General features: G+C 45.7%; 1 protein-coding gene across 1 annotated transcript in view; it reads right to left on the reverse strand.

Moving 5' to 3' along the window:
- Window positions 1–26,568, reverse strand: part of EEFSEC (eukaryotic elongation factor, selenocysteine-tRNA specific) — a 300,555-nt gene that overhangs the window by 191,414 nt on the left and 82,573 nt on the right. The window contains exon 2 of the mRNA XM_049863135.1: window positions 970–1,177. Coding sequence (XP_049719092.1) covers window positions 970–1,177 — 208 coding nt within the window. The remainder of the gene's footprint in view (window positions 1–969; window positions 1,178–26,568) is intronic.

Here is a 26,568-nt window from a genome sequence, read left to right on the forward strand (position 1 = left end):
AAGGCCTTTTGGTTCTACTCATTAAAAGAACCCCCCAAGTCACCTCCTCTTCTCCATCCCTGCTTAACTTAGGGCCACAACTTCTCTCCCAGGGAAAACCATCCAGTCTCCTCCTCCCCCATCTTCCAGCTGTCTCCTGGATCTCCTGCCTGCCACCTTCCACCTGCAGCCAGTGATCTCTTAATGGGAACACTTGATCTAGTACCTCTCCGCACGAAATTTTTCAATGGCTCCCCACTTCCCAAGATAAAATTGTAAACTCTTTGGCATGGGACACTACAAAGGTCCTTTGTGATCTAGCCTTTTCCACTCTTGTTTCCAGCAGCAACATTCAACTGTCCACCCATTCAACCTTCAGTCCATCCATCTATTTATCCATCCAATTTTATAAGCCCCTCTGACAGAAACAGCTAATTGTTCACCAAAGTTCATTCTTCCGTCTTGATCACTGGGTTGTAGATAAGCAGACGGCTGGAGAGCACATTTCCTGCCCCCCTCGCACCTCAGTATGGCCAATATAACCAGTTCTGACCAAGTTCTCATGGGCAGAATACAATGGAAAACACTGGACACACTCCTCTATGTGCCATCCCCTTCCTGTGAGCTATGACACAGGAGTACCTGTGAGCAGCTCTGACTACTAGACGAGGACAATCCTCTAGGAGTGGAGTGGCAATAAGATGGAGTCATCTAGGTGTCGGAACAGCATGCAGAGAAGCACCCGCCACACTGGACTGTTCATGTTAAGACATCACCTGAGAAATCAAGTTCTAGTTCCCTAATGCTGCTACATTGTTTGGCTTCTTTTTACAGCACTTTAAAAGTAAAGTAGCCTTTACCCTACTTACTATAGAATTTGATTTGAGCAAGCGCCAGGCAGAGGTTCCACTTCCTAGGACCTGCCTGCCCAATGAAAGAAAGCACTTGCCCTCCAACCCTTCTTAAAGGGCTCCTCCTTAGCAAACCTACTTGGTGTTCTCTAGGGTCTTCTGCATTTTCTTGGTCATTTTATCGATTGCTGCCTGTCTCTTCCCCTCGGCTAAGAGGTCTATTTTGTTCAGGACCACGAGCAGCTTCTGGCAGGCAATCTGCCCGATCACCAGGCACTCCGCTGACTGGGTCTGCATCCCCTTGGTCACATCGATGACCAGCATCATCAGATCAATGATCTGGGCTCCTGAGATAAAAGAAAACAAGGTTAGATGGGTATGGATCTGGTGCACTCTTCAGAAAGTTGCCCAATGCCCCAGACCAAGCAAAGCCTGCCCAACTGATGTGCTGAGGTAAGAAAGAGTAGGCAATGTAGGGCAGAAGCAGCTACACACACCTCCAAAGCACCAGGGAAGGTGTGAGGTGCCTGGACACATGTGTCTCACTGAATCCTCCTGACCACCATGAGGGACAGATGTCCTACCCCATCCTGAGATAAGGAAACGGAGGCCCGCGAAAGACAGGCTACTTGCCCATGGTCACACAGCTAGTATGCAGCAGAGCTGGGTTTGGATGTAGGTTTGTCTGATTCCAAAGCCCACACAAGGAGAATACCCAAACGGAAAAGTTCAGTGTTTTATGCTAAGCAAGTGCCTAGATACTCGCCCTTGCTGAGAAAGCAGAGGGAATGACCAAATGAGGCCAGAAGTTTGGGGCGGGGGAGGGGTTCTCCTCTGTGGTTCCTGTGTCTTTTCCTCACAGCACTTGTGGCTTCATTGGGATCACCTCATGGGTGGCTGGATTGTGTCCACTCACTTCTTTTGTCCCTTCTGCTCTGTTTAGGAGGTTCCTGTTCTTTTTGGGAGGTTGGGTACATCCATATGTGTACCCTGGTTGTGAGCATGGCCCTAATGTACACACCTCAGCCACCCCTGAGCTTCAAGAGCAGCCAGACAAATTACAGAGAGGTCAATAAGGAGAAGCCACTGAAGTCATGCTGGGAAGACTACCTTAGCCAGTGAAGTTACTAAGTCCTTTTCAATGGGATTTGGAGTAGCTGCAACAACAACAAAAAAAGTGTTATTTTGGAGTTGCAGGAATATAGAAATATTTTTGCCATTGAAATCAATGGAAGTTACGTTTTCAGTTTATAACAATTTGCCCTATGAGGGGTTTTCAGGACCAAATCATGATCTTTCCCTAGGCAGAAGAAGGCTGTTCTGTGAATGATTCTGATGCTTCAAACGCACAGCGGGGAGAGGATGGGCAGGAGGAAGGGGAGTTTTTATCTTGTTAGCACACTTACTGTGTACCTAGGTCATCTCAATCTCCACTCTGCCCTCAGGGAGGGTTATGGTCCTAGTGCCTCAGGTGAAGAAATTGGAACTCAGAGACATGGGGTCACTTGTTCAAGGTCATGTAACCAACTGGCACCAAAGGGGCACTACAGACAAGGCCCCGACTCAAAGGCTGAAGGCTTCTTCCCCAGTCTCCACTGACCTGCCAAAGGTCCTCTGGGCTCCCCAAGGAGAGGAAATATGTGCCAATGACTTTGGACAGGCCCAGGAGTACCCTAATTCTCCTCCTTTGTCTTGTGCTCTGCCTGCCCCAGCCTCCTCACTGACCTCTTCTGTCACCTGGGGACCCAGACTGAGCTGTAGTCTGGAGGAACCTGGGAGTGGTAGGCCCAGAGCACACAGCAGACAGTGTGAGCATCTCCCTTGTTGTGTCATCATGTGGCAGGACCAGGCCTTTACTACAGGGGAGCTGGGGCGGGGCGGGGGGGGGGAGCACTGTTCTGCCATCTACATGAACAGACAAATTTATTTAAAAGATACCTGACTTTTTTAAAAAACAAGTCTAAAAAATCTCATTGTCTGATAGACTCCTCTCCCTTCCGCTCCCTCATCTCTACAGTATCACTAGCTCATCTCCTAAACCTATCTTCACTTTCCATGGCCACACCAGGCTCATGTCAGTGGTTCCCTGATGGGCACCTGTGCTTCAGGCTTGTCCCTCTAAAATCCATCCTCCAAAAGGAACTTCCTAAAAATACGTAACTGATTCATATACTGTTGGGAAGGGTTAAATCTGTACAACCCCTATGGAGGCCAACGTGGAAATAGCTATCAAAATGCATGCAATCTCCAGCCTAGCCATGTCTGCACACATTGAAGTGACCACTGTCACTACAGCCTGGTAGCTGTAGCCAATGTTGGGAACCATGTAAATGTCCATCAATACGGTACAGGTTAAAAAAATAAATAATGGTGCACCCATGAAAGAGAATGCTACGCTACTATGGAATGATCTACAAGACAGAGTGAAAAAAGCAACAGGCAGAACAATGTGTAAAGAGTAATTTGTGTTAAAAGGTGGAAAAGGTATACATGTGTGCTGTATCTGAATAAGTATATGCTTCCATACGCAAAAAAATATTTCTGAAGGAATACAAAAGAAACGAATAACTTTTGGTTGCCTTTTGGGAGAGGAGTGGTGACTGGCAGGCAGGGTACAGAGGTAGGAAAGAAAATTCATCACTGCACACTCTTTTATACTTTTAAATTTTAAACAGGGGTATACACTATCCATTCAGAAATAAATACAATTATAATTTTAAGTACATAAATAAGTAAATATAAAATAAAATATAGTCTTGACCATGTTGCTTTCCTACTAAGAGCCCCACTATACTATGAAGAAAACCAAGCTCCTTATGTAGCCCCCTTTTTAACTAACAGCTGCTGCACACTTACTCTGTGCCAAGCACTATGTGAATGCTTGATTTACACCATTCTTTTATTTGCTTCTCATGGACCCTGTGGCCACAAGATGCTCACGCTTGCCTCATGTACTGTGAGCTTGAGCCCCACTGGGCCCACAAGATGCAACTTACCATCTCCCACAACCCTCACGACCACAAGCAACCTGCAGAGGGCAGACAGCCCAAAGGTGAGTAGGAATGCCTTCGGATTTCTAGCCTGTGTGCCACTGTCTGCGGAAACCCTGCTGGTGTAGTGGTTAAGCGCGATGGTTGCTAACGAAGAGGTCGGCAGTTCAAATCCGCCAGGTGCTCCTTGGGAACTCTATGGGGCAGTTCTACTCTGTCCTATAGGGTCACTATGAGTCGGAATCGAATTGACTCGACAGCAGTGGGTTTGGGTTTTGTTTTGGTGCCATTGTCTGGGAAGACTGGGAAGCCATCTTCAGAGCAGAATAATTCCAACACCCAGCCCGATGTCCTCAAACTCTGGTGTGCTTGAGAATTACTGCACAAAGCTGTGCACACAATGTCAAGGCTTCTCTACTGCACGGGTAACTTATGGATTATTCAAGAGTAATTGCAACTAACCAGGCCCTCTCTAGAACCTAAACACCACCCACTACCTAGCCCATACTATTTCTTACCGCACTTTGCTGCTGTTGTTAGGTGCAGTTGAGTGGGTTCCAACTCATAACAACCCTATGTATGATAGAACAAAACACTGCCCAGTCCTGTGTCATCCTCACAATCGTTATGTTTGAGCCCACTGTTGCAGCCACTGCGTCAATCCATCTCATCAAGGGTCTTTCTCTTTTTCACTGACCTTCCTACTTTACCAAGCATGATGTCCCCTCTTCAGGGACCGGTCCCTTCTGATAACATGTCCAAAGTACATAAAATGAAGTCTTGCCATCCTCACTTCCAAGGGGCACTTTGGCTGTATTTCTTCCAAGACAGACTTGTTGATTCTTCTGGAAGTCCATGGTATATTAAATATCATTAACCAACACCATAATTCAAAGGCATCAATTCTTGTTTGGTCTTCCTTATTCACTGTCCAGCTTTCACATGCATATGAGGCAACTGAAAATATCATGGCTTGAATGAGGCACATCTTAGTTCTCAAAGTAACATTTTTCCTTTTTAACACTTTAAAGAAGTCTTTTGCAGCAGATCTGCCCAATGCAATATGTTGTTTGATTTCCTGACTACTGTTTCCATGGGGGTTGATTGCGGATCCAAGTAAAATGAAATCCTTGACAATGTCAATCTTTTCTCCATTTACAGATAAGGAAATTGGGGCATTAGAGAAGTCTGGGGATTGCCCATGGCTACACAGCCAATAGGAGGTAGAAAGGAGATCTGAACTCCAGTGCCCACTGTGCTCTTGGCCACTGTGCCACACAGCCTGTCCTTCCTCACTGGGACCCCAGCTCTGTCTGTGGCCTCTTCTCTCACAATCTCCACCCCACTCTCCACTTCACCTTTGAGAATCAAGACCCACACTCCATGTTAATTCTTGCCCCTTCCTTGCCTTGCCTTTGCTCATGTCCCTGTTCTACCGAAAACACCTACCCAAACCTCACTCACCCCTGACCCTACCCCAAGAGCCCCCACAGAACAAGGCCTGGGTCTTCAATCTGTATTAACAGCAGCTGGTACAAGAGCCAGCTCAGGGCACGGCTTAATAAATCTTTGGTGGACCGGATAGAGCAGTTTTAGCCCTTCTCCCTCCTCTACCCCTCGTCTGCTCCACCTTATTCACCAAGACTCTTTGACTCTTTGCCTTCTCTCTGATTTAATTTCCTATTGGTATACAAAACTACCAGGAGTGCTGCTTCCTCCGGTGCTGAGGGCAGGGCTGACTCAAGTACTTAAAGTATTTAGCCCATCTTGCTCATTCCTGTTGAGTCATGGGGATGAGGAATGAATCTGACTGATGCACCTAGAAAGATAAGTGCCAGCAGGACCCAGACACTCAGGAACCCCTGTGGGACTCACTTGCTGCCTTAGGCCGGTATCTACAAGCTGCCTTTGTTCGAAAGCCCACAGCTCTGCCCCCAAAAGGCCAGGCTCTCTGCAGATCCTTTGCAGTACAGCCAACATGAGGGGCCTTGGAGGGGACTAGAGGTCACTGAGACTTCACTGGCCAACTGAGAACCAGAGTCCCCTGGAAACCAGGGTCAGCTTCAGGCAACAGCCCACTGCCTGCCAGCGGCTCTTGGTTTACCCTCATTTCTTCAACAGATTTTTGATCAGACGACAGGAAGTGACATAGCTGGCCCGTCTTGACTTTTTCAGAATCCATAGTATTTCCACAGAATGAATCAAACAGTGTCCTTACCAATTCCCACGAACCCAGGGTAGGAAATCATTCTGAGACTAGAGAGACAGAGTGAGCGAGTGGGTGGGAAACACAAGACAAAAAACTGAGACTTACAAATGACCCTCTATATTTTTCAATCTATCAGAGCTTTTCATCTAGTTGTACTGACTATAGAATTCTTTAAAGATCTGCAGAATAATTATAACAGGGTTAAAGCTTCTCAGTACTTTTAAAAATTAAAATTTCCAATTCTGTAGATCATATATCCTAATCATTTCAAAAATAAAAATAAAAACATACAAAGGTCAGCATTTAACAAACTATAAGTTATCTGTGAGATGTAATTTTCCTTCTGAGACTGAAGAAAAAAAAGTGCATTCAAAAAAAAAAAAGCTTCGTCTGGAGAAACTGAAAATAAAACTTTAAATGTTTAAAAACCTCCAAAAAAAAAAAAAAAAAAACACCAAAAGCTATGGATGGGCATTCTAAGAAGGGGAAATAATATAAATTTAAAATAAAGAGAAATTTATTTTCAACTGGTGACTTGTGAAATAGTCAATAAACAACGTAAATACATTAGTATCACCAATATAAAACTGCAGTTTCAATTTATATCTTGCTGTTATTACCACCAAGGAGCCCTGGTGGTACAGTGGTTAAGCACTCGGCTGCTAACCGAAAGGTCAGCTAACCGAAAGGTCACACTAGCCACTCAGCAAGAAAAAGATGTGACGGTCTGCTTCTGTAAAGATTACAACCTTGCAAATCCTATGGGACAGTTCTACTCTGTCCTATAGGGTCACTATGAGTCAGAATTGGCTTGACAACAGTAGGTATGATTTTGTTTTTATTATTATTGCTACCATTTGCCACATATATTATTAAATCTCTTTGTGCCTCATATTCCTAATTTGTATGATGAGGAACATGACGGTGCCCACCTCAGTAGATCATTGTGAAGATTAAATGAGATAAGACAGGCAAAGGGTTTAGAACATCACCTGGAACACAGGACATCTTTAATAACGCTCACTGCTTTGACGACTTTCACTTCTCCAACTACTATTGTGACACATGTACTGTGGTGTTCTAAATATCTTTATCTCATTTTAATCACATCTGAACCACAACTCTGAAATATGGGTATGATTCCCATTTTACAGATGAGAAAACAAAGACTCAGAGAGGTGAAGTAACAAACTCAAGGTCAAAGAACAAGGATTCGGTCAGAGAGATTTAAACTCAGGTCCACTGACTTCTTTCTACTAGAGTACCCTGCATCCCTGAGCAGCAAGACCTTACTTTCAGAATAAAATCACTGCTCTGTATGTGGGTGAGAGAGGTTCCATGCCAGTGAGCCCCCGTCACCCTTCACCCTCTATTGGGTGCTCCAGGGCATCAGAAGGCAGGTTTCAAAATGTAGCTCCTCCAAGCCCAGACTGGGAGTAGGTGCCCGTGAGTATAACCTCAGTAGGACATCACTATTGCTGCTATTTTTGTTCATTTATTCAATGTACTCTTGGTCTCCCCATTTTACAGGTAAGCTAAGACAGGTTAAATAACTTGTGCAAAGCCATCCAGCTAGAGTAGAGAACCCAGGATTGATCAGGCTCCAACACATGCTGCAAGGGCAGGGAGGCAGGGGTGCTGTGGGAGGTAGAGGGTGGGGAGGCAGGGGGAACTGTGGGGAGGGGCCAGGCACTATCAGGAGGCCCAGCTCTGCCCATGCAGCCTCAGGCCACTCCAGCTCTTGACCTGTCCGAGCCTGAGATCCCTCCTCTGTGGAACGCTGCTGCAGACACAATGCCTTAGGTACAGGAGGGTGCCCAGCACTGTGCATGGCACACATGAAGAGCTTGATCAATGTGTGCTGCTATCAGTATTAGTGTTCCTTTCACAATGCCCAGCACTGAGTAAGGGCTCAAAAAGTGCCTGTCTCCTTCCCTAGGACTCACAGGTATCCAGAAGACTTCTTCATGGTAAAAATTGTGGTCCTTTCCACAAGGAGGGAGAGTATTGACAGCAGCTCAGAACCAATACTAACAATACTTCCCCCACCTCCAGCAGCACCCACAAGGTGGCCCCTCACAGGCCCTTGATAGGTGCCGGCCAAAAGAGCCTGAAGGACCATGTGCACCAATGGGCGGGAATCCCTATAACCTGGCCTGCAACAGGGGTTCCCCAACAAGCCTCCTGACCAAGTCTACCACACCAGCTGGGACCTCTGAGCAGCAGAGCCTGTGCAGGCAGGGCTTGATATTTTCCTAAGTCATCAAGGTCCACGACCCATCAAGAGTGAAACTTGGCTTCCTTCCCTCTAGGAAAACGATGTCCCGCAGCAAACAAGAGCAGAATAGGTTTCTGACATGTGAGAGCTGCCAAGTATGAGGTGGGTGTAGAAGTGACCCCACTCCCAGTGGAACCAGTAGGCTACTTGACCACCAAGTCCAACAGAAGCAGCCTTAATCCAAAGAGCAGCCAGCACTGCTGGGAGCTGGGTTTGTGCAAAGGTCTGGGCTGGGAATTCACAGAGATGGTGGCAAACTGACAAACAAGCACCAGGCTCTGGAGCTGGCACTGTTAAGCCTGCCCTTTGCTTGTGCCAACACAGTTCAAGAGGTGCCACATGAAAATCTCCACGCATCAGCACGCATGGCACACTGGGCCTGTGCCCAACACAGCCACGAAGGAGTTGTCCCCTTGAGAAGAGCCGGGCATTCCCATGTCCATCCTGGTCCCCACACCTCCTTCTGGCCCCTACCCCACCATCTGGACCCCACCCCGGCTCCTAACAGTGCTAGAGCCTGTGACTTAGGCTCTACATGATCAGCCCTAATACTCAACACAAGCCCAGAGGAAGAGACTCTACCTCCCACCTTAACACTGAGAAATCTGTGGCCTGGTCAAACAGTATTACACAGCAGAGGCAGGCTGTGACCTGGGGCTAGGTAACTTTGAAATCCGTTTTTCTATGCCAGCTGCCTCTTGGCCAGAGTCCTGCATTCCTGCGATCCCTGGAAGCGCCAAGGCCTCCTGAGGAGCAGGTAGGAAAGCCCTGAAGGTGGGAAGAGGAAGGGAAACAGACAGAGCACAAAAGCAAAACTCCTTGGGTCCCAGACACATCCCACGACAGAGGTGTGCCCCTCCAGGAGGGGAGAGAGAGCCACAAACCAGTCCCAAGGATGTCAGCAGTGGAGAAACAGAGAAACAACAAAGAGAGACAACACAGAATCCCCAGAAGAGATCTGAGGGAAAAAAAAAAAAAAAACCACACACACAGCAGCAGCAAACAAGACAGTTGACAAATAAAGGCGCTGGACATCAGCCAAAATGAAAGAAAAATAAAAAACCATAAATGCTGGAGACTCCCAGCAGCATGTTCACTGAGCTGGGAGAGTGGAAGAGCTCGATGGGAGAGGACATGTGCAGGCTGGGGAACGTGGACGGAGTGACTGCCCTTCCCTGAGCCTCACGGTCCAAGCTGTAGGTGGGAGAACACACCCTGCAGAGCCTCCAGGTTTCCAGGCGCTTGCCATCATGTGGTGCTGTCTGAGGATGACTCTTAGGGCACGAGAGTCACAGACTAGAAAATCCAAAAAAGACCCAAAATCGTACATTTTATACATGATAAAAGTAGCTTTTCAAATCAATGTAAAGAACAATAAAGTATGTGAACTATGACACAGGGACAATGAGTAGACATCTAGATTTTTAAAAATTTGTATTCCTGCCTTACACTGCACACTGAAATCAATCCCAAATGAATCAAAATTTAAACATAAAAAACAAAACCATCAAAGTACTGGAAGAAAACATGTGAGAATTTTTCATAATCTTAAAAGTATCTGTAGAGGAGACAAAACTCAGAAACAAAAGGAAAAAAAAAGACTGAAAAATTCAACAACACAAAAACCAAACATTGCTGCATCGAAAAGAAATACGATAAAGTCCAAAGACTGGGATGAAGTTTAAACCTCACACTACTGACAAAGGACTACTTTCCTGAATATTTAAAAAGCTTCTCCCGATCAATAATGAAAAGAACAACAATCCAATCAAAAAGCTATCAACAGAGTTCACACTTACACACCATAGTGACTGGGCACCTCCCGCCTGCCATGTCATGCCATGCCTGGATGGTGCTTGGCATATATCAGCAATCAAAACGGACACCAACCCTGCCCTGGGGAACTTACATTTTGGTGGAGCAAAACAAAAGTCAACAATCAGCATACTGAGTGACTTTCATCGTCTGGCAGAAGATGGTAAGTGTCATGTGGAAAACCAGAGCAGGAAAAGAAGGTCCAGGCATGTGGGAAGGGTAATCGGGACAGGCCTTATGGAGAAGGTGATATTTGAGCAACCAAAAAAAACCCACTGCCGTCGAGTCGATTCCGACTCATAGCGACCCTATATTTGAGCAGAGACTGAGGAAAGGAGTAAGGAGTTATGCAGTCAAGAGCATTTCAGGCAGAACAGGCAGGACAAAGGCCCTGACCCTGAGGGGTATATGAGGAGCAGCAAAGAGTGGAGAGAGGCAGGGGGGGAGGGGAGCTGTCAGACAAAAGAAATACAGATAACTCAAAACGTATGATAAGATGTCCTACCTCACCAATGACAAGGAAAAATGCAAATTAAAACCACACTGAAATGTTATTTTTACCTATCAGACTGACAAAATAATACTGATCCCAATAAAAGTAGGTAATGTGGATTAAGTACTTGCCCTGCCAGATGCTATTCTCAGCGTTTACACATACTGACACAACAAGGTCCTCCTGACAGCCATGTATTGCTACCCCAAATTATAGATGAGGCCAAAGAACCAGGAAGAGGGGGAGCTAGAAATCAAGGCAAGAATATGTGCCTCCAGAGCCTTAGCCCTGCCCTAGAAATACATCGTCTCTCAGGATGTGGGCAAACACCCTATCCACTGCTGGTGGGAGCATATGCTGGCAAAACCTCTTTGGAGGCCCACCTGGCAATAGCCATCACAAGTGCAGCACAAGAAACCAAAAGAGACCTACCTAAGTGGAAAAAACATACTTTGCTCATGGATAGGAAGACTTAACATTGTAAAAATGTCTATTCTACCAAAAGCGATCTATAGATATAATGCAATTCTGATCCAAATTCCAACGACATTTTTTAATGAGATGGAGAAACAAATCATCAACTTCATATGGAAGGGAAAGAGGCCCCAGATAAATAAAGCATTACTGAAAAAGAAGAACAAAGTGGAAGGCCTTACTCTACTTGATTTTAGAACCTATTACACCTCCACAGTAGTCAAAACATCCTGGTAGCAGGCTGTCCCTGAGCATGGGGTCCTGCCTTGGAGAGTCTGACTTTGGCGGTTTGGGAGAAGGTCTCAGGCTATCTGGTGGGGCCAGGGGAGGGTGATGTGGGCATCTAGGTCCTGGCTGAGTGGACTGAAGCTGCTGTAGATTTCCCCTCTAGTCCTGTTAGGATGAGCCTGGCTGGTAGCCCCTAGCCACCCTGCAGGCAGAGGCTTGGGGAGGAGGGACAGTGACAAAGCAAACACCCCACATTGGGGAAGGGACCAAGGGTGGAGGAAGGGGAGGAGGAGAAAGGAAGACGAGGGAGAAGGATGAGAGGTTGGGGAAGGAGGGAGAGGAGAAGGAAGAAGAAGAGAGACACTAGCTGAAGGGGCTGGTGATGAGATGAGCTTGCCGCATGGAGGCAGAAAGGCAGACAAGATGGTGAGTAAGAACAAGGGCCCTGTTTCTGTTTATGGTGATGGAAAATTTGGCAATGGATGTGGGTATTGGTGGCACAACATGATTGATATGATTGGTGTCACTGAATTGTACATGTGAAAGATTTCAAACTGGTAAACGTGATATACATATTTTTACAACAATAAAAAAGAAAAAGGAAAGGGAAAAAAAGGAAAAAATAAAAAGGGAGCATGGGGTTCTAGGATCAGTCTTCAGCTTGAGTTCTGGCTGTGCCACTAACTAGCTGTGTGACATTGGGCAAGGTTCCTACCTTTTCCAAGCTCCAGTTTCCCGTTTATAAAGATGGCGTGGCTTAGCTGGGTTCTGTGACTGGGATCATACAGGGCTGCAATCACTAGGCTGTGTTCTTATCTGAAGGATTGGCTGCGTCTAGGCTCACTCAGGTTGTCGGCGGAATTCCTTTCTTTGCGGTCATAGGACTGAGGGCTCCGGCTTCTTGCTGGTTGCCTGCTGGAGGCCACCCTCAGAAATTAGAGGCCATTATAAAAACCAACAGTTTATTGGCAAGTGGGCTTCTCCCTGGCTGCTTACTTCGTTAAGCCACAGAGAGTCCCTAGAGTGAGCCTGCTAGCAAAACTCAAGCTATGATATTTTCAGTCACCTCATGTGCATGCTAAAGCTGAACAGTGAAAAAGGAAGATCAACGAAAAATTGACGCATTTGAATTATGGTGTTTGGCAAAGAATCCTGAATATACCGTGGACTGCCATAAGAACAAGTTTGTCATGGAGGAAGTACAGCCAGAATGCCCCTTAGAAGTGAGGATGGAGAGACTTCATTTTGCTTACTTTGAATATGTTATCAGGAGAGATTAGTCCCTGGAAAAGGACATCATGCGTGGTAAAGTAGAGGGTCAGCATAAAAGAGGAAGACCCTCAGTGAGATGGGTGGATACAGCGGCTGCAACAATGGGCTCAAACATAGCAACTCTTGTGAGGATGGTGCAGGACTGGGCAGTGTTTCGTTCTGCTGTACATAGGCTCCCTGTGAGTTGGAACCGAGCTGACATTACCTAACAACAACAGCATTCGTTAGAAGCAAGTCACAAATCCCACCCATACTCATGGGGAGGGGATTACACAAGGGTGTGAATCCAGGAATCAGGGGTTATGGAGGCCACTCTAGGGTCTGTCCATCACACCTGACAATGACAGCCCATCTCTACTCAGTGCCAGGGAGTGTTCTCAGTGCTTTTCGTGACCAATTTCATTTAATCTTCAGAACAACCCCGCGGTGTGCTGTAATCACCACCACTTCACAGAAGAAGAAATGGCAGCACAAGAGGTTAAGTCACTGCTCTGGATTTAGTAGCAAGTAAAAAAAAAAAATTTTTTTTTTTTTTTTAGGGTTTAGACTTGAACCAGGAACTCTGGCTCCAGGGCCCAGGCTCTCAACCATCAGGCCATATGGCATCACAGGGCTGCTTGTGGAGAAAATGCATGTAAGGTGCTGAATATAGGACCTGGGGCAAGGCCTCATAAATGTTACCTAACACCTGTTTGTGGCTCGTCCTCTTCTGGCATGTCTGCTGGCCCCCTGTACGCACGTGGAGGCCATATCCACACACAGCATAAGAAAACGCAAGCTCCAGAGCACAGGAGAGCAAGGTGACTTTCCTGGGGAGGTGGAGGAGTGACATTGCACATTCCTTCACCTGAAACACCCCTGACCCATCTCTCCTGATCTCTCGGGCCTCACCTTAAAAGCCACTTCCTGTATGTATTACTTTCCCATTGCTGCTGTATAATAAATTAGTGACTTCAAACAACAACAACAACAACAAAAGCCTGGTACTGGTACAACAACAGATACATAGACCAATGGAACAGAATTGAGAATCCAGACATAAATCCATCCACATAGGAGCAGTTGATATCTGACAAAGGCCCCAAAACTGTTAAATGGGGAAAAGACAGTCTTTTTTGACAAATGGTGCTGGCATAACTGGGTATCCATCTGCAAAAAAATGAAACAAGACCCATACCTCACTCCTTGCACAAAAACGAACTCAAAAATGGATCAAAGACCTAAATATAAAATCTGAAACGATAAAGACCATGGAAGAAAAAATAGGGACAATGTTAGGAGCCCCAATACATGGCATAAACAGTATAGAAAACATTATTAAGAATGCAGAAGAAAAACTAGATAACTGGGAGCTCCTAAAAATCAAACACTTATGCTCATCCAAAGACTTCACCAAAAGAGGAAAAAAGACTACCTACAGACTGGGAAAAAGTTTTTAGCCATGACATTTCTGATCAGTGCCTGATCTCTAAAATCTACATGATACTGCAAAAACTAAACTGCAAAAAGACAAATAACCCAATTAAAAAATGGGCAAAAGATATGAATAGACTCTTCACTAAAGAAGACATTCAGGTAGCTAACACATACATGAGGAAATGTTCACAGTCATTAGCCATTAGAGAAATACAGATCAAACCTACAATGAGATTTCATCTCACTCCAACAAGGCTGGCATTAATCCAAAAAACACAAAATAATAAATGTTGGAGAGGCTGTGGAGAGATTGGAACACTTCTACACTGCTGGTAGGAATGTCAAATGGTACAACTACTTTGGAAATCCATTTGGCGTTTCCTTAAAAAGCTAGAAATAGAACTACCATACGATCCAACAATCCCACTCCTTGGAATATATCCTAGAGAAATAAGAGCCTTTACACAAACAGATAAATGCACGCCTATGTTTATTGCAGCACTGTTTACAATAGCAAAAAGATGGAAGCAACCAAGGTGCCCATCAATGGATGAATGGATAAATAAATTATGGTATATTCACACAATGGAATACTACGCATCGATAAAGAACAGTGAGGAATCTCTGAAACATTTCATAACATGGAGGAATCTGGAAGGCATTATGTTGAGTGAAATTAGTCAGTTGCAAAAGGACAAATATTGTATAAGACCACTATCATAAGAACTTGAGAAATAGTTTAAACTGAGAAGAAAACATTCTTTTGTGGTTATAAGAGGAGGAAGGGAGGGATGGTGGGAGAGGGGTACTCACTAATTAGTAGTAGATGAGAACTACTTTAGGTGAAGGGAAAGACAGCACACAATACAGGGGAGGTCAGCACAACGGGACTAAGCCAAAAGCAAAGAAGTTTCCTGAATAAACTGAATGCTTCAAAGGCCAGCGTAGGTTTGGGGACTATGGTTTCAGGGGATATCTAAGTCAACTGGCATAATAAAATCTATTAAGAAAAGATTCTGCATCCCACTTTGAAGAGTGGCGGCTAGGGTCTTAAACGCTAGCAAGCAGCCATCTAAGATGGCTTACTGGCCAAGTAGAGTGCTTTGAGGCACTTATTCGCAGAGCTAAAATATCTCTGTAACACTTTCCCAAGCAGAGTAGAGGCGAGGGCACAGCTGAGAAGTGGCTGTCCTGAGGGAAGAGCTGTATCCTGAGCATTTCTGAATCTGAACTGTAACCTGCTACTTCCCTAATAAACCCCATAATCGTGAGTACTGTCTGTGAGTTCTGTGTGGCCACTGCAATAAATTATCAAGCCCAGCAGAGAAGTAAAGAAAGTGCCATAGGAGGAGCAGTTGGTGTCAGAATTGGTAAAGGTGGTAGATAGAGGAGGCATGTCTGGCCCGTGCCTCATTGGAATCAGCCTTGGGCTGTTGATCTTGATTCTCCTTCCACCTTGTGAAGTTACAGGAGGCCAGATGCCTCCAACATACCATTCTCACATCCTATAAGTTATGATAATCCAACAAGGGCTGGGGGATCTCTCCTTTTATGTAGGAACACATGCAATCATGTCTGTTCCTGATCATAAAGATATTCTGTCAGTGAAGTTTCATCCTTCCTCAGTACCAATGTAGAAACCATAGAAGTGCCCTCACACCACAGTCAGCAATGGTCTGGCTTGCTAGGGAGCTACTCCGAAGTCTGAGGTCACCAAAACCACAGAAACATATGTGAAGAGGGTCAAAAAAGATAACTAAAGAACAAAGAGTATGTGGAAGTTCTCTGTACTGCTCTTGCAACTCTCCTGTAAGTTTGAAATTATTTCAAAATAAAATTTTTCAAAGTTTTGCAGAAAGATGGAAAAGAGAATTAATATTTGTTGAGCATCTAAGAACTCACCAGGTACACTATTTGTATTAATATTCACGACAGCCCAGAAAGGGAGTATTTATTATGTTTCATACATTACAGATGAAGAAACTGAAACTCAGAGAGACGAGAGGTCTGGACTGGAACCCAGATCTCTGTGTTGGCAAAGCCTGTGCTGTCCCCACTAAATGATGCTGCCTGACCTTCACAGTCTGCTGTGAGGCCCAGGGAAGAGGAAGTTAAGGTTACTGGAGCTCAGAGGTTGGGACCAGACGTTCCCCATCTAATGGAAATACAAATGGAAATGATCTTAAACAGAACCATGAAGGAGCTCAGGTAGGTCTAGACGAGAATTTCCTTCTAGGAAGGGCTGGTAAGGTGGTGGGTGAAGAAGTGGAGACATGACTGAAAAGCTCAGGTCTGGGGGTTTCAGAACAATTGTGCCTCCTTCAAGGAGGGAGTGTGAACGAAACCGGGGTTCCCTACCCATGTACCACCTTTCTGATTTCTGCCATTCCCATGTGTACTACTTTGACTATTGGCTACTATATTTAAATCAGCCTTTTTTTTTTTTGGCACTTAAATACATTTATATTAAAAAGAACTCTGTTGCTGTGTTGTTGTGTCCTGTCAAGTCAATTTTGATTCATAGCAGCCCTATAGGGCAGAGTAGAACTGCCTCATAGGGTTTCCTACACTGAAATTTTTACAGGAGAAGATCACCAAGTCTTTTCTCCCTCAGGGCGGCTCGTGGGGTGAAACAACCAACCTTTCGGTTAGCAGCCTACTATATTAACCAGTTGAGCCACCCAGGGACTCCTAAACCTGTGATTAAATGTTATCAAATTCTGAGTGCCAAGGAACCCCAAGGCCTACTCTCTGTTAAAAATGGATCATCAAGAGTTAGTAAAAGACAGAGCAGAACTACACTGAGTCTTTCTCTTTGACAAAAGGAGGGAGGAATCAGATGAGAATTAAATAGGAATACAATCCTGCAGCCCGGACAGCCTATTATCATGTCCTTATAGGCAGTGGTGCGGGGCCCACCCTTAGGGAGCCCTGGGCACACATCACCTCATGCTCCCTTCTCAGTAGGCATCAGCACGAAGAGCAAGGGCGGGGGCGGGGGGGGGCGGTTGTTCCCAAGCTCTCCTGCAGGTCACAAGGGCCGAGGGTTTATCAGCCGCTGACGCCTCCTTTCCAGATGGAGCAGACAAGACCAGGACCACAAGCGCCCCCAGCCTACCCAGGGGGGTTGCCTCTGTGCTTCTTTAAGCTACTGTGTCATCGTCTATCCGGGGTAATCTTTTTAGCTGACTTTGCACAACAGTACAACTCCTGTTCAAGAGCAGTGAAAAGAAGCAGAAAATGGAATTTGAAATGTAGAAATAAAATAATTGTGGGCCATGAGCTATAATTTGATTTCATGCTTTACAAGGAAATGAAAGAGGACTTCCTTAAAATGTACTTTTCCTGCTCTCTCTCCCTCTCTACTCCCCCTCTCCCCCGCCTTTTTTTTTTTTTTAACCATTTTAGGATTTCCTCTAGCACCCAAGAGAAAATAGGATTGTGGAAATGTTCAGTTCTCAAGTGTCGCTGGCACTCAGGGGCAGGCTCGATGCTAATGTGAACTTCCCATTCTGGGCAAGAGGAAATTCTTCAATTAATAAACCGGCTGTGCCGAGGCCGGGCTTTAAGGCTTAATCAATTTCATCTGTGCTTAGGATAAAAAGACTGACTATTCTACTTTTTTTCCTCGTTATCCTCCTTAAAAAAAAAAAAATAATAAAATGAATGTTTTATTTTAAATTCTTTGAGGTTCGTATCTCCTGTTTCAGGAAATATTGTCTATTTCATGCAGTGAGTATGAACCCCCTCCCACTTTTTTTTCTTTTGCTAAGAATTTTTATTCAAGAATAACTAAATTATCCTCTGCCCTCATATACTATAACAGCTTGGAAGATGATACAAATAATACAGAATTTTGGCAGACACCTTGAGGGACTGAGGGGGAGGGAACCAGAGAGACAAATCACCAAATATGGATGCAAGAAATTCCTCTCAACACAAAATGACGAGGTGGACCTGGGAACGTGAATCATGCCAGCCTAGGCAAGCGTCCAGTCGGCAAGGTCCAGACCCAGACTTCACAGGGAAGAGGGCCCATGCTTGTGCCCCCCGTCGCTCACAACTCTACAACTTACCAGAGTCCTGCTTCTGCCAGGAGCTGGCATAGGAGCCAGCTTAGAATCTCCGAATTAACTCAGGGAGCTTCCCCGAGCATTACTAAGTAAATACTCAAACCTGCTGGCTGGCCGGGGATAACAGGACTTGACGGGGAAGAGAATCCCGTTTCTTCATGGCCTGGTCACTTGACACCGAGTCCATCCTCAGGCTCCAGGGCAGGAGGTCTCGGTTAAGCCTCAGAGCTGAGGGTTCAGAGCACAGGCTTTGGGGAGGGCCAACTCCACCTACTAGCTGGTTTTTCACAAAACACTATCTGGATCTGTTTCTTCACCTGCAAACTGAAGATGAAACCACCACTAGCCTCTCAGAAAGTCATGTGCTGTGCCTAGCACAGGGCGGGGAACAAAGATGACCCCTGATAGGCAATCAGAGGCACACTGAGAGCCTTGAGATCTGTGACGATTCAACGTAACCAGGTCTTCCTACTGATTTTATAAACGTGCCTTGAGGAAAATGTTATTTTTTAAATCAGTATTGCTTATTAAAACTCTGTATTTAATTCTGAGGTCCTGTCAATATGATTTCCATGGTGAAAATGAGCAAGAAAGTCTCATCGTTCCTGGCAGTGGCTACCAGTTATTGAGGACCTACAATCAGCAGTCAGAGTCCAGGCAACAGCCCATCTACGTACGAGGAATCTGAGGCTCAGAAAAGTGAGGAACAATGTTCAGCACACAGCAAGTGCTCAATAAGTGAAAGGGGCAGGAGGGAAAGGAGACGGGAAGGGAAGAAGAGAAGGAAGGAGGGACCAACAGAGAGACAGAGAGACAGAAGGATGGAGAGAAGGAGGATAGCTTGATCCAAGACCACGCCACTCCTACAACTAGAAAGTGGAAGAGCCAGGGGCCAGACCCAGGCTGCCTGGCCTGAAGCCCATTTGTGTCCCACTAGGCCTCCTCCCTGAAGTGCCACCAACAAAGATTTCTCTTGAAGACAGCACCCTGTGATCCCAAAGGAAAACTGTGGAGGGAGTTTCACCAGGAGTCTTTCCATCTCCAGGTGCAGGTTGGCCCCTGGATCTCAGGGCACACCCACCTTCCCTTCCTAGGAAGAGGTTTGAGAAGAAAAACGATCTTTGCAAGCTGAGGCAACAAAGATGGTTGGAGGTGGGGGAAAGGAGAAATGCATGGTCTTGACAAGGAACACTGAACTTCAGCTTCCCTTATCTGTACCAGGCAAGACCCGGCTCAGGGGCTTTGACCCCTCTGAGCCTCAGTCTCCCATCTGCAAAGTGGGGCTCACACATTCTTTACAAGGCTGTGTGAGGCTCACAGACTATGCATGCGAACCTCATAAGCCGGGCCTGGCACACACCAGGTGCTTCCTCATGGCAGTGGCAGTTATCAGTGCCCTTGTTCTGAGTCCCATTCTCCCTGACAAATTCTGGCATCCAAAAAAGGCCTGTGCTGAAGCGGGGAAAGTGAGAGGCAGTGTCCCCAAATATAAAAGCCATCGGTGCCTGGCAGTCCCTGGAATGACTGAAGTTGGCCAGGGTAAGACAATGTGTGCGACTACAGTGGCTGGGAGCTCTCGTGCCCCATCTGAAGGGAATACACATCGCCAGCCCAGACCACCATGGCTAGACAGGAATGTAGGCATGGAACTGCCAGATCTTTTGATTTTTCAAGAGAAGCCAGAAATCTGGACTACTATAGGAAATTTTCCTGTTTTTAAATGTTGACAACCAGTTCAAAAAACTTTTTAAACTGCATGGCCCAAACAAAACATATCTGTGGCCAAAACCAGCCCCCAACTCCCTAGTGTGAGCTCTCTGGAGTGAATCACTCTAGAAAAGTTAAGAGAAATGATAAACACCCATCTTCTTTGGCACTTCCCTGTTTGAGCAGAAAAGCTCTCAGGAACCTGTCGATTCAGAGGCAGGACAGAATTGACAGCCACCACCCCTCCTGCCCCTTTAAGCCATCTTTTGTCCTGGACGGGGTGAGGAGGGAAGGCAGCAGGCTCTCTGAGATCACAAGGCCCCACAGGGGCTAGAACAGGGCAGAGAAGGGAACACAGGCTTGGGATCAGTCACTACTCAGCTCAGACCTTAGCTCTACCCCTTACCAGCCGGGCCACCAGAGGTGAGTCACTTCCGTCCCCAGCCTCAGCTTCTTCCAATGCTGATGAGGAGGTGGGCCAGACTACCCCCAGCAACCTCCCCCCAACATTCTAGCCCCCACATCTAGCAGCATTAAAAAAAAAAAACCCAGTGCCCTCAAGTCGATTCCAACTCATAGCGACCCTATAGGACAGAGTAGAACTGCCCCATAGAGTTTTCAAGGAGCGCCTGGCAGATTCGAACTACCGACCCTTTGGTTAGCAGCCGTAGCACTTAACCACTAAGCAGCATAGTCACAGTATAACACCACCTTATAAAATGGTAGGGGATAAAGACAGTGCCTACTTCACAGGACTGTTAGGGGAAATAAATGAATTAATGCATGTTAAAGCCCTCTCACCAGGGTTTAACATAATTTTATCTGTGGTGGATTTTTTCCCCTACAGTTTCAAGCAAAGATTTCCATAATGAATCTCAAAATAACTCCAGTAGGTAGAAAGCCCAAGGATAACTGAAGACAATGCTTTTCCTGGATGGACGAGGCAGGAAAGCCTCAGAGACCTCAGGCTGCAACTTCCTCTAGGGCAGAAGTAATCCTCACAGAGTCCGTGGTCTAAGCCCTTTCACAATAAATAAGCAGTATCTTCATAGCTAACATTCAATTAGGTGCTTACTATGAGCTAGGCACTGTTCTTTACATGTATTTACTCATTTAATTCAGTCCTAGGATGAAGGTGCTATTATCAACACCCTCGACCCCCGTTTTGCAGATGAACACATACAGGCCCAGGGAAAGGATTTGCCCTCATACACCCTTTGCCAGAGTTCTGGGTTCTAAACCACTATGCTATACCATGTGAAGAAGAAAGCAGGGGCCACAGGGGTCACAGGAGGGAAAGATCAGAGCTGCACTGAGGAATAAAGGGAAGGGCAGTGGGTCAGGCCCACCTCCGCCACCTAACCTCTCCAGCCTCGTGCCTGCCACTCCCAGCTCCTCACACTCTGTGCTTCAGCCACAGCCACCCTCTCCACCACCCCAGGACCTAGCATATGGAGATGTGCCGAAACCATCCTCCCACCTGTCCCTTCTCCTAGCTCCCCAGCCTTCAAATTTCAGCTCAGATGGCCCTCTCAGGTGTTTTCTGACTCCCCTGGGGCCTGGGCAAGGTGGCCCGCCCTTGGGTTCCACAATCCCATTCTGTGACTCATGGGCTCCCTGCAGCCTTGTGTCCAGGGGCCCAGGCTGTTTCTTCCCCCAAGAGAATCCCCTGCATCCAGCAGCATAGAGTAGGTGTTCAACAAATACTTACGGAATAAATGAAAAAAAAAAAAAAAAAACAGTCCAGAGAGGAATAGGCCTTTTAATTACCTAGCACTTCCTGTCCTTTAGCAATTAATTAATTCTCTATTTCTTAGCAGCGATGTCCTATTACACTTCAACAAGGTATGTGTGCTTACCTGAAAGCAGAAAGAAAGGGAGAAAAGTCAAGCAGTGCCAAGGACAGGACTATACATAGGTCAGATGATTCCCCTAGACCTGCAGAGAGAGGGTCCAGAAGCTGCCGGGGGGTGGGGGGGTCTACTTGGAGAAGACCCCAAGTAAACTACCAAGGCAGGGGAGCACAGGTACTGATATACCCACTTTATAGATGAAGAAACTGAGACTCAGGGCCTTGAGCAACACCCACCCAAGGTCACACTGCCAGCAAAGGCAGGGCTGGGACTCAACCCATCTTCACACTTCCTGGCCCCCAGACTCCTGCCTCTTCCACCATGGAAGCAGGGTCTCCTTCAAAGGACTTTTGACTCAAGAAAGCCAGCACCGCTCCTGTCAGCTCTCATACTTTGGCTCTGAGAGACATCGGTTGTCACAGTGGCATCAGCCACAAATGTGCCTGGTAGAAACAGGTCCCCAATCCATAGAGAGCCCCTTCTCTGCAGCAGAAAAACCAAGGCAAGGCATTTCTCATTAACCCCAAGCAGAAGGTGCTAGAAGGGGAAGGGCCACACTCCAAAGGTTCCACAGAGTGAGACGCTCTGGGGCTGCAGAGGCACAAAGCCCAACAGAGTAGACCTGAGAAACTGTTTACTGGGGGAGCAGGAGGAAAAGAAGAAAAAAAGGGGGAAATCTACCATAAAAAGTAAGTAAAGTCAGCAGAATTCCTTCATGAAAAGGGTGGAATTAGCATATTGCCTTTGCTGCCAAGCGAGGCCATTGAAGCAAGCCATGTAAATGAGTTCAAGATACAATTAGACATTTTTCTGGATGGAGAGAGAAAGAGACTGAAGAAAGCATGGCAGGTCACACATTTCACAGGGAGCAGCCTGGGGCACCCTCCACATCCTGAGCAACTCAGAGATGTGCGGGGTGATGGGGGGAAGGCCCCTGTAGGAGGGGGGAGGCCCCTGTAGGAGGGGACAGGCAGGCCAGGTCCCAGCATGCACCCCAGCAGCTACTGATGGTCCAGATGGGCCATAGGAGCCGAAATGAAAGTGTGGTTCTACTGCACTCCACACGCCCATGTGGCTGTCCCCCAGGCTGGGTACCAAGCTTCAGAGATGAATCTGACCCAGCCCCTGCCTCAAGGAGCTCACAGTCTGGTGGGCGAGACACACACAAACAGGCAGTTATCAATACATTAAGTAAGTAGTAGTAAAATGGGAAATTTCTGCTAAGCAAGCACACACGAGGAAGAGGCTGGAAAGGCGAGCAAGGGAAGAGGCCGTTCAGGGCCGAGGACACAGCAGGAGGCTACGGAAGCCCCAGCTGCCAGCACCACGCAGAGGATGCTGAGCGTGCAGTTCCCCAGGATCTTTGGGGAGATGGCCAAATCACCTCGAGCTTTGTGAAAAAAGGACGGAATGACCAGAGGCGCCAACCGTTGGCCCATGGACCAGATATGACTCAACAGCAACGGCTCAGGACAGCTGTTCCAAATCTTCTCGAGAGCTGAGCACATGTGGCCCACCCAAAGAACAGAAAATGCCGAGCCCTTGTGAGGTACAAAATTTATTAGGTCCCTTCTAACCCAATTGGTTCTGATTTCCTCCCTTTATGTAGTTCACGGTATGGGCTGTCTAGCTTCATCAAGCTCCCTGGGTCCTGGGCCCCTGAAACACTCATTTCCTTCAAGGTGAAATAAATATTTATCCCGAGTCACTCTAAGAGGACCACAAATATTTCTTTTGTGTTCTCAGTACACTCGCTGGCTGAAAACACATCTCCATGCCCCTGCACACTGACTTCGAGGCCCCTGTAGGAAGGGACAGGCAGGCCAGGTCCCAGGTAGGCTCTGTCCCACTGCACGTCCCAAGGGTTGGAACAACCTCAGATAAGATCTTGCATTGATGAATCGAGTTTCTCAGTTTTAAAGTAGAAATGACCCATAGCACTCTGAGAAGCAAATGAGGCACTTCCCTCTATGCCTGCACCCTCGTCTGTTAAACAGCATCACACCAGGCCACGTGAAGGAGCAACAGGGCCCAGAGCAAGTGCCCAGGAGTGTCCTTCCCTGCTTCTCTCCAAGCCTGCCAGTGCTCACTCAGAGCCAGCTCCCCTCTACCACAGCAGGAGAGGAAGGAGTGGGATGCATGTGAGGACTACAGGGGTACTTTCAGTCTCAGTGCCCAGCCCTTTTCCTTGACAGAGAGGAAGGATCCTGAGCCCGCATTTAATAAGCAGCCCTTGGGCTACGCCCTGTGCTAAGGATGCTGATGCCTGCTTTCACATAACCTTCACAGCATCCTTGCAAGGTAGGCACTCTGATTCCCATCTTCCAATGGTGGAAACTGAGTCCGAGAGGCCCAAACTCACAGCCAGTGAGGGTAGAGCTAAGATTCCCAAGGCTATGGTCTTCCATAGCCCTCCAGAGTTCTTTGTCGCCATGCATCTTAACTTTAAGTGGCCCTGCCCCTGCCCCTGCCCCAAAGAGCAGGGCTGGACTCACCTCCTCAGGGCACCCAGCTCCATGTTCAAGAGCGTAACCTGCTTTGTGCTCCTTTAAGGCTTCCGGAGGGGCAATGCCCATCCCCATGTCTGTCTCTCCTCAATTCAGCCACCAAATCTGTGGGGCTAGTGTAGGCTGATGTTAGATACTCAAGCCTACTCACAGACAATCAAGCCCAAGCAGCCAGGCTGAGCAGGAGAGTCATAGAGTTGAGACCCAACACTAGTGAAGGCCTCAGTAAGCCAGTTCCCCTCTGAGCCTCAGTCTTCTCATCGATATCAAGGGCCTGGGGATGTGTATGTCCTCATATCCTTTCTGGGGCTGGGGGAGGGGAACCCTACTGGAAGAATATTTTTGAGAACCTCAGGAAATTCAGAATATGAATGAAGTATTAGACGGTACTAAGGAATTACTGTTAGTGTGTTAGCTGTGATAATGGCACTGAGTTATGCAAGAAAATGTCTATTGTTTTTTGAGAGGTAAAATGACTTGAGATCTTGGGAACTTGTTTCAAAATGTTCAGGCAAACAAAAGGGGGGAGGATAGATGAAACGAGTATAACAAAATCTTAAATAACTGCCAAATCTGCATGATGGGTATATGAGGGTTCATTTATGTTATTCTCTCTACTTTGGATAGGCTTGAAATTTTTCATTAAAAAAAAAACAAAGAACTCCTTGAAGACAGATTCTAGCGACAAAGAGATGAATCAAAATTCAAAGCAAGGCTTCAGGAATGAGGAAGATATGCATGAAAGGGCCAAGGGCACCCTCTGAAAACACTGACAGAGAATTAAGTCTCAAGAGCTGTGATATTTATTCTTTCACTAAAATCATGTGCCAATTACATACCAATTGCACTTACTGCAATTCTTGAAAGATACATATTAAAAAATGATTTCACTAAAATAGACTGAGGAAAAAGCCCTAGAGCAGAACAACAAAAACCAGGAGGAAAGGAGGGCCTAATATTGAAATGTTTCATTCCTGAAACTGGAGGCTTAAGAAATCTAGGTTTAAATATGTTTATTAAAGATTTAAAAGTAGCCATTGGTAGAACTATAATTACCTCTAAAGTAAAATAAACTGCAGACCAACCCAAATTAAAAGAGAGATCACATAGAAAATAACAGAAACAAAGAATATAGCAAAAAAAGCACAGAAAATGTTTTTTTTTTAATAGCACATGAAGACAAAAAAACCAGACACATAATAATAAATATAAAAAGGATAAACTAACCTATTGAAAGAGGTTTTCTAAATAGAAAATACAATCAATCTTATTTGATGTTTTTGGATGATGGCATTTCAAATGATTTCTATTTTTCTTAGCTGTATTTTCTGATTTTTCCACAAAGCTCTCTCTTTCTCTTTCATACACAGACACACACACACAGACACACATACACTCTAGCATTTCATGACTGCTCCTATGGGCCAGGCACTGGTCTAAGCACTTTACAAACATTATCATACAACAACTCTATTTTGTTGTTACTAAATTTTTCACTTTATGTATGAGACTGAGGCCCAGAGATGTCAAGGTGACTTGACTTTTCACTCTTAGTCTGCCAATAACAGTATAATTTTGTACATAAACTTTAGAAAGTAACTGGTAATATGTATGATAAGCCTAAAAAAAATCATTCACATATTCCTGCCCCACAATCCTTCCCCCATAAAATAGAAGTTCCCATCTCATTTCCGGCGATCTGCTCTAAAGAATAATCTGAAACGCAAACAAATGCTCGTCATAGTGTTATTAGAGTAGGAATACTGGACACAGTGCATATAATCAGCGACAGAACAGCAGATAAAACATGGCAGAGCAAGGCAGTGCAATACTACAGAACCATCACATGTTTTCAAAGAATATTTAATGACAGAACAATGCTCATGGTACAAAATTTTTAAAAACCAAGATCTAAACATGTTTAGTACAGTCCTTGCTAGGAAAAAAAAAGTCAAAGTATTAAGAGGAATTATCCTGAGTAATAGGTTAATAGATTATTTTTCCTTATACTTTGCTCTATTTTCTAGATTTTCAAAACACATGAATTACTTTTATAACAAAAGTTTTTTTAATAACACATGAAGAATAAAACTACCTACACTACCACCTCTGAAACATTAATAAACTAAATAATCTGAAAGAATATGGCAATGATGACATTTTTAATATTTAGGGCTGCTTTAGTGCTTTTTCAAGTCTGCCTATTCTTTTTTCATAGTGTCCTAATCTTGCTATGGATTCTATTCCTTCATTCACATTTCAAACATTCTTATTTTTAACACACCTTTCAGATTTTCTCTTCTGGTTTGTAGTTCCTAGGATATGTATAGACTCTCTTTCTCATAGTGGTAATTTTCCTTGAAAGCCTTATAATTTTGGTCTATAAACTCATTCTCAGGGAGGGTGTTTCCTGTGGGAGGGAG

Source organism: Elephas maximus, chromosome 20 (assembly GCF_024166365.1).
Source record: "Elephas maximus indicus isolate mEleMax1 chromosome 20, mEleMax1 primary haplotype, whole genome shotgun sequence".
In the NCBI taxonomy this organism is placed as follows: domain Eukaryota; kingdom Metazoa; phylum Chordata; class Mammalia; order Proboscidea; family Elephantidae; genus Elephas; species Elephas maximus.